Consider the following 12374-nt stretch of genomic DNA (forward strand, 5'->3'; position numbering starts at 1 on the left):
TCAATAACGCATCAAGCCTATCCCACATCTCTCTGAAACATACGCTGCGCCACCTAAATGTGTGTCTACTGAAGGAAGCCTGATTTGAGATATTAAATCAATGTAATGAGAGAACTAAGTCAATATAATGACATAACTAAGTCAATATAATGACATAACTAAGTCAATATAATACATCTCTGGTTGGAAACATAAGTATCATTATAATGATATAACTGACTCTCCTTAAGTTTCCCGTCAGAGAACTTGGACATTTAGACAAGATATTATTGAAAACATAAGGCAAAACTCAAATAATAATGGTGAGCCCTACACAAGTGTGCCCTTTATATTAAAGCCAGGTTTTTTTTAGATAAATGATGTTTTTCGCCTTCATAGAAGACATTTACGTTTTTGACACCATCAGTTAGCATGGTTTGTCTGTGAAAGTGTATCCCATCTCACCCAGATACAACTCATACTTACCTGGCAGGGGGGTCTCCATGATCACTAAGGTGGATCCCCTACGGCGAGGCGCGGCCATTGCACTGACGGTTGCGCTGACCTGTACGAATTCCTCAAATGTAGGAATCTCGACTGCATAATTTGTGATAGTGGGGGACTGCGTTCGCGCTCTCCCCTGATAAAACGTAAAAATTAACGATTGAAGAACTAGCACACTGAAGGCTTGCACTGAAGGAGCCCAAGTGATTTTTGTTCAATGACTTATGCTGATGACTTGTTATGGCAGCAGGAATGTATTCGACCTAACTTGTGTGCAACTATGTAATAACAAGCAGAGGAAGTAGCGATGGCGAGATGAAGCCTATGAAGCTTTTCCGCACAAAAACTCCCTGTTGGTCAAAATGTATAAAACAGGGAGATTGGACATCTCAACAGTGCTCTATCTCATACCGAGTTCCCAATGAGTACAGCCTTAGAATAACTCTAAACAACGAACATTAAANNGCTTCAGGTGTAGATTATACAATATATAACATGTCCAAATGGTATTAGAGAAGGCCTAGGTACAAGGAAACGTAAACAAAAGAAAGAGTGACTGAGAGGCCAAACAAACGTCAGGAGAGAGAGATTTGTCTCAAGTCTTGAAGTAAGCAATGTGTTTCAGTATAATGCCCTACAGACCATCATACAGTTACAATCATTAATTGTCGATATACAAACTTCCTGATTTACATACACTGTACTGCGCCTCAGTTTAAAAATGTCATTAAACTAAATGTGAAATCAAATATATGGTGCAATTTCTTTTTAGAGGGAGGACTCCAAGAAGTTTAATGAGGTGGGCGATAATGGACATTATGACCATTGATGATGGCCTGTTTCCTCTTGCATACGTCACACACACTATCAAATATCTACAACAGTGCAAATTTTCCTGTTCGATCAAAACACTTGTGAACAATTGGCTAAACTACATCAGCTCATTTTTTGAAGATATTTCGTGGAGAACGGAGATGGCAAACAATCCGAGTGGACCATAGTGTATCTTTATGTATATATCCTTTAGGCCTGCATGTTTTAGGGGGTCACATCGACTCTGTTTACTGCGTTACATGAATGGAGGAAGTCTAATGTGGCACGGTGGCTCAAATGAAAGAAAACAAAACAAAAAGGAAGCAAGGACAAACCAGCGCTCTACCCCTCGTGGCTCCACTGGACGTAGGCACCGTTTTTTCTGTTACCTTCTTAGAAGACAAGGGTGAGCTCAATAACACGTCAAGCCTATCCCACATCTCTCCGAAACATACGCTGCGCCACCTAAATGTGTGTCTACTGAAGGAGGCCTGATGCAAATACGAAATAAATGTGCTATAGTAGTAACAGTTTGCGCACCCATTGACACTACGGACTGTAACTGAGACATGACATCAACAAGCTTTACGAAGAGGAGGAGGCTATAGGATGCTACAGTACTAGTGCTACCTGAACATGCTACAGATCAAGACTACGACGATGGGGGACGGTTTCACATAAGCACAAAGAAGGAACCAGCTTTGCTGAGGAGCTCTACCCATCCCAGCCGCCAGCTGTGTTCAAAACTAACATCTGTTTGGTTTTTTTAAACAAATAATGTTTTCTTAGTTTATTGGGTAAATTTTGCCCTAAGAAATGTTCTGTACCATTTTTTAAAACGACAAAATGTACCGTCTTTGCAGCTTGATGGATCAAGTACTTAGTAAAGCTGGCTTATTGTGTGCAGAGGAAAGCACCCCATCTGTAGTCAGTTCCTGTCATACAACAAACACACACACACACACGCCCACACAAACACATTCACTCGCACAAGCGCACAAACCCTGAAGTTAGGAACGATTTCCATCGTCACACAGCAAAATCGTTTTGATTATCATTGAGTGAGAGCTGGGATTGCATACTGTACCATACATCTCCGAGGAGAGGCACCCTTCATCAATATCAGCTCATTCATCACGTCACACACACAAGCGTACACACACACACACACACACACACACACACTGGAATAAATGTTTAACTGTCAAAGAAAACATACAATCACATGCTTTATAACGGAATGTAGAGAAAGCTCATACCAGACCTTCGATTTTATCCGGGACCGAGCCGAGCGCACAGACTCTGTTATGACGTGTCTCCTTGGCTTGAACCGCGAAAAGATTTTCATAAGTTCTGGTGGGGTAAATCAAAACCCTTCCAACGGCCACAAAGTCATCAAGTTTCATAACAAAGTTCTACAGTGCTTTAACATAACTGTGAAGTTATGGTCCGCCTGTCCCTTCAGAAAAGACTAAAATAGTTTTGTTTTTTTATTATTTAAAATATATTCCCCCACATTACGTGGAAGCTCTGGACCTAGTCTATCAGACCCCTGGCAACACACACCATGAAACACCTGGCTCTACCCCCCACACATCTGGGCTGAGCGTCCACATCTTTCACAAGACATTTCATTAACGCTCTAATAGAGAATGCATGAGACCGGACCTTCAAAGCAGGATGCGTTCAAAGTCTATTGTGTTAAAATCTTCTGTAACCTCCCTGGGTTTTTCGATCTGCCGCTCCCCACTCACACCGAGAGAAAAACCTGCCTCTTTCCCCCCTGTAGCACAGCTGGAAACTGGTTAATTTCTCTAGTATCACCATAAAGTTAACAGAGCGTTTGACAGTATGTAAAATGAGCTGTTAGCATGCTCGTGTGATGGCGCTATATCTCAGAGCGAGGGAGGAGAAGCCCCTCCCTCTTCTACTTGTTAACACCCTGACTGAGGGACCCTAGGGACACACAAGTGTACGTTTTGGACATCTAGGCAGGTTAGGATTTAACCACAAGAATTTGGCAGCTATCTATTTGGCTACTAAATTCACAGAAAAGTGCAACAAAAAAAAAAATCACTTGCTGTGTTTCTAACCTGCTTTAGCTCCTTATAGTCAACTGTTCTATGTTTTTAAAAAAAAATAATTTAATCATTAATAACAAAAAATAAATCAAATATAACTCCGAAAGCTTAATCTGATCAAAGTGCAGCACCCCAGCGTCAGAGGAAGGAGTGGAAGTGTTTGAATAGGTTCAGATAGCAGGTCCTAGATCAGGGACTGGTGGGGTTTATCTCTGAGAGTAAGCCACTTGCACACACTGCGATAGATGCACTCACAAACACGATTGCTCACACACACACACACACACACACATACACACATACACACACACACACACACACATACACACATACAGAGTCTAGCTTAGATGAGTCTGGCCTCTCCCTCCATGTCTGGCGGTAGATCACACACTCCTGTGAAGTGCATCTCCTTTCCTTTGCTCCCCTGTCCCGACCCGGCCCTGGCCCCGAGGCTGGGAGAGGGCTGCTGGGCCTGAGGGTCCGGCGACGTCCCGCCGGGGGCCCCACCTGCCCGCCTCTCTTTCAGGAAGACCTCTAGTCGGCGCAGCATCTGCTTCGGGTTCTTTTTGGCAAACAGCTCCACTTCTGCAGGGTTAAACAGACAGACACTGTGGGACTCGTGCCGGGAGGACAATCTGTGTTTAACTGAGTTCCTGCAAACTGAGTATTGACCTATTGACTGATACATTTAGAAGATTACATGAAAACATTGATACCACAACTTGCATCTATGAGCATTCAATACCAAGCAAAAGCCAGCTGCCAGTTTTTTCCCCCCAATATTTAGTCTGAGCTTCATTTTAGGAAGAAGAGTTTCTGTATGTCAATGGGACCCTAAGGGCTGAATTAAGGACACAAAATAAAATGATTGCAGGCGTAATTAAAGGGTTTGATTTGTCTCAGCACTAATACAATAAAAAGCATGATTTCAAAGTGTTAAGTTATAGTACAAACGATATACCATTTTCTTTACCTTTTAGTACAAAGCCAGAGTCTACGATGGTCTTCTGTTGGGTCTTCCACAGTTGGTACAGGTGCAGATACGTGGCAACGTAGAAGTCATTGAGCACACCGACCACCTGCTGACGACGATTGCACTCCCTGATAGACCAAAGAGAGAGAGCATTGGGGAAGAGGTCGTGTGTGACAAAAATATTGCAAGCCAAAACTCAAGAATGAAGAGAAACCAAAGTGAGGAGCAGTGACTCACTTTGACAAAGCTTCCTCTCTGAGTACTTGCAGAGCGATGCGGGTCATGTTGATTGACATCACACTGAATGGAAAGTTCTAAAAGCGAGGAAATACACAAGGAATTTTGAGTCCACACAGAGTACTTTCAGAGGTTACAAGAAAAAACAAGATCGTCTTGAAGCTGACTTTATTAATCCCTGAGGGGAAATTCTCCTTTTGCTCTAGATCTCTCTGCAGGGAGGTCAAAGGTCAGGGTCAGCTTACAGCAGCTCGCCGGCAGTGGGAGGTGTTTCAGTGTCTCTGGAGGATTAGTGAAATATGATTCCCAAATCAAATACTTGCATGCACACATGAGCTGCCTCTGGTACGAGCTCATTGCCCAGTGGACGTGTGTCTGAGCTGCTGATACCTGTGTGGGGTGTTGTGATAACTTGTAGATGTCTCTAGCCAACGGTAGAGTCTCTGGGTCCATCACAAAGTACAGCGTATGCATCAGACCCAGGAAACCAGTGCCACGCAGGTCAGTGGCTGGGTCTGTACCTGCAGAAACACAGAAAAACATGCCGTTTACTTGTTTAGAGTGGAAATACTTCATATTGCTAGACTTTCACTAATGCACTTTACATTTCTTGACAATGAAAAGCTATAACATTGTGAAATCAAAGAGCAGTTCACTACAGTGTAACATTGCAGCTGAATGATGAGCGCTGCTGCTCAAATTTCACACAATCATTAATCTCCTCTGTTCTCAAGTTTCACTCCTCCAAACACAGGGAAGCGAAGGATTGACAGATGAAGCGAAAGTAACTGATATTTGGAAATGAGAATACATTTCAAGAAAGCCCCAGCAAACCCGCCGCCCAATTGAATATGAGTATCCACAGACCTGAACCTATATGTGCAGTATGGTGTGTGCAGGAGTCTTACCCTGAAAGCCGATGTTTTCCCAGTGCGCCCCGAAGCGAGGACAGTCCAGCCTGCTGCCTATCAGCCTCTTATAAATGGTCTGGAGGACCCGCATGTGGACGGTTTGGCTGTTGTCCACATGGCCTGTAGAAAAACACACAGATATATAGGAGTCAAAATCTATGTTATTTTTAAACCAAAAACTATTACTTGATATGCTTGTTGAAACGATGTTGAGTCGGCACTGACATCATATAGCAAACGGTGACTGTATTAACATGGAATCGTTTTTAAAGAAAAGAGACATGAATAAAATGTAGCACAAAAAATCTGTCTTTATTTTCATTGTAGAGAAAATATACTTAATACAAGTCTCTGAGTAACTGATTTACTTAACTTATTGTTAACAATGATAACAACAGGACATGACAGAAAGTCAGGGGGGATCTTTGGTTAGACTCACACACTCAATTCAATGTATTTCTGACAAAATTAACAACACTCATGAGTTTGAGACACAGCTAGCAGATAACACTGGCAAACACACACACTCACACTGTGCGATGGCAAACACCAGGTCCCTCTCCTCCAGCAGCTCCCTGTGCAGCCGTGGAGGTCCGAACAGGAAGTGTGTGATCGCGGCCAGACCGGTCCTGCGAATGGTGGGCTGGATGTTCTTCTACCGAGAGGTAAAGGGGTGTGGGGAGGTTTTAGAGCTATCAATAGAAATAATCCACTGATACATACAAATAAAGTATATGATTCCTATTGAAATAAATGATCAGAATGACCAGTACCATTATTTGTATCTACTTTGTTGCTGTAAGCACAGTATGTGTATCCCTCTTTTATACAAAAACACTTTTTAGTTTACCCCACACACGGCTGACATAGGTCTTTATTTGATTTCTAATGTGCGTTTCTTTGCTATGTTATCTTGGTGTTGCTTGTGTCTGCTGTTAATATAAACTTTCACAATGAAATGCTTCCAGCCGTTCCCTTTCCATCCCTGCAAAGCTTTTATTGTGAAGAGTGTATGCATATAGCAAAACAATGTTCAACTGGTAGATGTAATGCTGTGGAAATGTGCATTATGCAGAATTTCTGTTCCAACAGACTGATCCCCCAGCAAATATTGAGCGTTGGCTGTTATTGAGATATCAGCTTATATTTGAGAGTTTGGTTATGCAGCGTTTCATACCAGCAAATCCCCGAGGTCTGTGGTCTGGAAGTACTGCAAGGCTTCATTAAAGGAGATGATCGGGGTTGGGTTCGAGTCCTCAGTGAGAGCTGGGGGATGTTACATACAAATAAATCTTTATAACAGCAACTTACAGACTAAAGAATTCATCAATCTGAATGCAAACGGGGGAAACAAGGAGATGCTTCTGACCTGGTTGGACGTTCTCCAGAGCCTCCCACTCCTCTCTGGCCTTTTCCAACTCCACATTTTCCTCTGTAGAGAAGATTTTAAGTTACATGGTATATATTTGCTTTGCTGACGCGTTCATCCAAAGCGCCCTACAATCAGTGCATTCAACCATGGAGAAGCAAACCTAAAAAGAAATAATCCTGCAGGTACATTATCAGTAAGCGCTACTGCATTGGCTTCAAATAATGAAAACTTTTGTAAGTGCTACGTGCAGAAGAGAAACATCTTTATTTATTTTTTGGACCAAGGCGCAGTGGAAACAGATTTCACCAGTGCCGATATCAATGGGGAGCTCGTTCGATCGTTTTGGAGCCAGGATAGCAAACATGCATGGTTTTGGGAAGGCGTCTTATTTGCGATGGGTTGATGCAGAGAACAGTGCACGTGCTTGAGTCTATGATTTATCCATGTCCAGCATGTAGGGAGGGCCTGATCCATTCACTTCTTTAAAAAACAAGGTAAGAAAACAAACTAATAAACCCAATTGTGACACAAACGCTCACACACTAACGTGACTAGAAGCACTGATGAGGGGAGATGAGTAATGTGCTGTGGTGCATCGGCTGACACCCCTCCAGTTCATCCTCAGTCACAAATCCCTCCTGTCTAACACGCCTGCATCACTAAGAGGGCCACTGAGACCCTCTGCTTCCCCGAAGCAGGTAACCTGCACCCCTTGGGAAAGGCTCTACCTGGCTGGTATCTAGGATACACTTCTCACATTCCTGTGGGAAGAGGATGTGAGACAATAGAGAGGTTGTGTGAGAGTATGTGTGTGTTACCTGCAGGCTGAGGCTGGTCCCCCCCGGCTGCCAGAGTCTGAAGAAGACCATTCTGCTTCAGTGCTGAAATCTGGACAATTACCAAGGAATGGATTACATTACATCTAAAAGGAGGAGGGAGATGTTGGCTACAGTCAGATACTTAGGATGAAATTGAATTACCGGCAGGGATCTGAGTGGTGCGCTGCCGTTGGTCTGCTCTTTGACATTATGACTAATTATCAGTCCGTTCATGACCTGAGAAGAAAGTTTGAATTGTTAATTCCTAGATAAAATACTTGCAAGGAAAAACTAATTAGAATAAATCAAGGAGGTGATTTTTACTCACAGGCTTATGGTTGGAGTGTCCATTGGTGATTTCCTCTAATGGTTTAAATTCATGGGACAAACCATTCAGGCCCTAAGACAAGAACAGCAACACAGAGCAGATGCTTCAGACATGCCCACAATGTAAAGCCTGTGCAGCGCTCACAGAAGACAGGCAATTCATTATCATGACATGCTTCTTTATTTCCTCTTTTATCTGGCATCCCTGAAATGTAAAACTAACTTGTGAAAAATATTCATTAAAACAAGAAAATGGTTGCTAAGACTTCAGTGCTTCTGTTTTATAAGGATGCTTCCTCTGCTGGTAGTAAAGGTAAAGGTGGTAGGTAGATTAGTTCATTTCAAAAAGGTGCACTCCCTTTAGGGAAAGCCTTCCCTGCCCTGTTACGTTGCATCCAGCCAAGCAGGAGACATACTTATACAACTGTTTACATAGGAAGCAATACTCAAGGAGAGAGGCCACGGAGCAATAAGTAATGTTACGGCTAGGAAATCAAGCTCGGGATGAGAGAAATGCCCTCTCAGCTGTTGCCAAAGCAACATGCCAAGCAAGTCGGTCCAGAGATTAGGGCTAACGCCGAGGGTGAACTGTTAACCTTAGGTCTTAAGTTAAACACATGTGACAGAACTGCTTAAACTAATTAGCTCTTAATTGTTTATAATACAACACTGTGGAGCAGGAAAGGAACATTTATCCGTGAGTAGGGCTGCAACAAACAATTGTTTTTTATAACTGATGTTTTGTTTTATCTAGAAAATGTCAGAAAATAGTAAAAATATCCATCTCAGTTTCTTTAAGACTGATGTGATGTCTTGCTTGTTATGTCAGTCGGACTCCCACAGATATTTAGTAAGGTACAATCTAAATATTTAAGAGACAAAAAAAGCAGCTATTCAGCTTTTTTTGCATGAAATATTACTTGAAAGATTATTATAAAAGTTGGAGTCAATCCGTCAATCATCTTATTGGGTAGTCACGCTGCATCTCTGTACCTGAAGTTGGCTACCTCACTATGGCAGCAGCGATAAAGCGCCTACTTTGATCCTGTTGACCAACACAGCAGGTGTTGCCTTCAGCCTTAATGGTGTTAGCTTGCTGTCAACACAAACACTGGAATAAGATTAAACGATCACAAACTCTAAGACTAAAAGGTAAAACAACAGTACCTCAGTGTGGGGTGTGACATCAATGTCTTCTTCCATTGCATATGAGTGTGTTGGCTGGCGAGCGTGTTCCTGATCCCGGCCTCTAAAGGCTGCTGTAGTCGTGGACGACGATGGGCTGAGGAGCCGATGCAAGGACCACCATGGTTTCTGTAGTGTACATTAGTAGTGACAGCAAGTATTTATGCACTTCTCCTTCATACACACAGAACTCAACGTCCACAGTCCCCCTAGTGTGATTTCCACAAACTGTCACTGGCAGAAGAAATCCATAATGTGCACATCTGTGTATCCGCGATGATTGTGTGGTTTTTGATGGCAGCTTTGTTTTATTAGCTACTCTAAAGTGTAACCTTGAGTGCGTACGCTGATAGGAATGTGCAGGTATCAGTCTACAAGAGCTGACGGGAGGAAATTGCAATCCATCAATGCACAAGTTTCCTGGAAACCTGCCTCCTTCCTCTCCTCCGCAGATCTTCTTGGCCACTGGGTCCACTCCTCAGCTCCATCACACGTACACAGAAGGTGGAGGATGACATTGCTTTTCAGGACTGGGCTCTCCCCGTCCAGGAGTCTTCATTACTTTGGCACTCAAGAGACAAATCCAGTGCACACATAGAGGTACCAGTAAGGTTTAATTTACTTGGCTGGGTTTATTGTGTCTTTAGCCTCACATGAAACATCAGCACGCGTCCAACGTAAGATGAGAAGGTTTCCAGTGAGATGGGGGTCATGGATAAGAGTTATTGAATGTTCAGAGTCCAGAGCAGGGGCTGTCATATGTACACAATATCTGAAAACTAAAACAAAAAGAATCATTAAACTGCACACATAATTCAATATTATTAACATGATTGTTCATATAACTTAAGAAAAATGTGAAACAAATAGGTTTAATCATGCCAAAAATAATTCTATCAAATTAGAACTTTTAGCTATATTAACAAAAAGTGTTGTTTTTATTGTCTTCCTATGTCATTTTTCACAGAGCAACCCACATTTAGTGGCCCTCAAAAAGTACATTTACTCGTTTACTATACTTGAGATAATTGTACTTTACTTAATGCAATTTTTTCTACACTACAATAAAGAAATTCAGTTTTTATTTGACCACCTTTATTTGAAAGCTTTACAAGTTTAGATTGTACATACATAACATATAAAGAGCGTATGTAATTTAATGCTGTTATGTATTAAAATATCATTAGCACGTTAAATCGTCAAAAAAATTATCTCAAACAATAAACAGCTGATTTGATGTTATCAATAATTGAATTATTCAACTGTAAAAGACACATTTGTGTTTTCCATTACGTACTTTAATTTTTGACATTTAAGTGTGTCAAAATGTGTGCAATGCAGTACAATAAAACGAATACATTGTACTACTATAAAACATTACATGGAAATAACTATGTACAGTTGATTTGTAATGGAGTATTTTTACAGTACAGAAATATTACTTTTACTCGAGAGGATCTGAGGACTTCCTCCATTACTGTCTGAATCACAGCAAGATTTTTTTGTATGCCTAAAATGTGTTATAGTTTACTGTCAAAGTCCAGCACTGCAGAGTCCATGCTCAGAGCCAGGACATACATCTGAAAATGTTGGAAACAGTCCAACTTTATCCGATGACAGTTGAACACATCGCCGCTTTGACAGCTACAGTAGCAACCTCGGCTAGCTTACATTATGATAGCAACCGACAAGCTAGCAATATGTCAGCTACAGTAGCAACCCCGCAGGCACAAAGACGCAGCTACAGCTTCTCCTCACACAGACAAATCACTGCTTGCAAAACCTCCATGCAAACCAGCACTTAGAAAACACATTAGAAAAAACAACTCATGTTAAGTGTCATGAATATCAAGTGCACTGAAGTAGCTGAGACGTAGCTAACAGAAGAAAAGCCAGCTGTCAGGCTAACTAACGGGCTAGCTGTAGCTCTATTGAACTGTAACGGGGATGGAGTCCCAAATCCGACAGCACCATACGAATTAAACTGCTTTTGTCTCCAAGGCAGATTTAAAAAACGCTACAAAACACTGCGTGGTATGGCATATCCGAAAATATTACAAGATATTATAAAGGGTTTTAAAAGTACCTCAGTTTCTGACTGTTTCTCCCTCCAATCTCAGCTTCCCTTCCCCCGTCCAGTGGCCACGGTAATTTCAAATGCATCATGGGAATTGTGGTTCCCTGTCGGACTGTAACTTCATTACGTCATTGCTCTCTCTCTCTCTCTCTCTCTCTCTCTCTCTCTCTCTCTCTCTCTCTCTCTCTCTCTCTCTCTCTCTCTCTCTCTCTCTCTCTCTCTCTCTCTCTCACTTTCACAGATATTGAAGACAGGAGAGTTGTGTGACTTCCTTCCACACCTCCCTTCAGCACAGATTCTCTTCTTGTTAAAATACAGTAAAGAGAAAAGTATGAATGTATTCATCATAAAATGGTTTATAGTACACATTTTTTTAAAACCCATTTCTCCAGAAAGCTTATAAAGTGCAATTACTTGTTCCTCAAAAGCAGCAATGTAAAGTAACTCAGTAGATTTAACCAAGTACTGTTTTCAAGTAACATTTTGAGGGATTTGTACTTTACTTGAATATTTACACATTTTACTACTTTGTGCTTCTACCCCACTAATTCAGAGGTATAAAGTATAAAGTAATGAGTACTTTTACTTTTATTAATTTAAGTATATTTTGATGTTAATACTTTTTGTAGTTTTACTTGAGTAACCTTTTGATAGCAGGACTTTTACTTGTAACAGACAGAGTATTACACTCTGGTACTTCAACAATTCACTCGTGAAAAAAGGGACAAAAAAGACAAAGATAACACAACGTGACAACACTCCTCGGACCACGTGGGATTCCTTAAAAGTAGCAGTATTTGATCGTGACATCGATACAAAACATACCTGTTTATTTATCGGAACNTAGGGGGTCACATCGACTCTGTTTACTGCGTTACATGAATGGAGGAAGTCTAATGTGGCACGGTGGCTCAAATGAAAGAAAACAAAACAAAAAGGAAGCAAGGACAAACCAGCACTCTACCCCTCGTGGCTCCACTGGACGTAGGCACCGTTTTTACTGTTACCTTCTTAGAAGACAAGGTTGAGCTCATAACACGTCAAGCCTATCCCACATCTCTCCGAAACATACGCTGCGCCACCACTGTGTGTCTACT

General features: G+C 41.7%; 1 protein-coding gene across 1 annotated transcript; it reads right to left on the bottom strand.

The window, feature by feature from the left end:
* Positions 1–1519: 1519 nt before the first annotated feature.
* Positions 1520–11416, bottom strand: elmod3 (ELMO/CED-12 domain containing 3). The gene is made up of 13 exons (XM_010797324.1): positions 11287–11416; positions 9183–9979; positions 8017–8088; positions 7851–7925; positions 7689–7758; positions 6868–6930; positions 6676–6764; positions 6030–6153; positions 5496–5618; positions 4978–5108; positions 4588–4664; positions 4351–4478; positions 1520–3962 (listed from the first exon to the last, which is right to left on the bottom strand). Exons 2-13 carry the CDS (start codon positions 9216–9218, stop codon positions 3721–3723), a joined length of 1230 nt encoding a protein of 409 aa, XP_010795626.1. The 5' UTR covers positions 9219–9979; positions 11287–11416; the 3' UTR covers positions 1520–3720.
* Positions 11417–12374: the final 958 nt, after the last annotated feature.

This window comes from Notothenia coriiceps, unplaced genomic scaffold (genome assembly GCF_000735185.1).
Source record: "Notothenia coriiceps isolate Sejong01 unplaced genomic scaffold, NC01 NC01_scaffold00002495, whole genome shotgun sequence".
Lineage (NCBI taxonomy): Eukaryota > Metazoa > Chordata > Actinopteri > Perciformes > Nototheniidae > Notothenia > Notothenia coriiceps.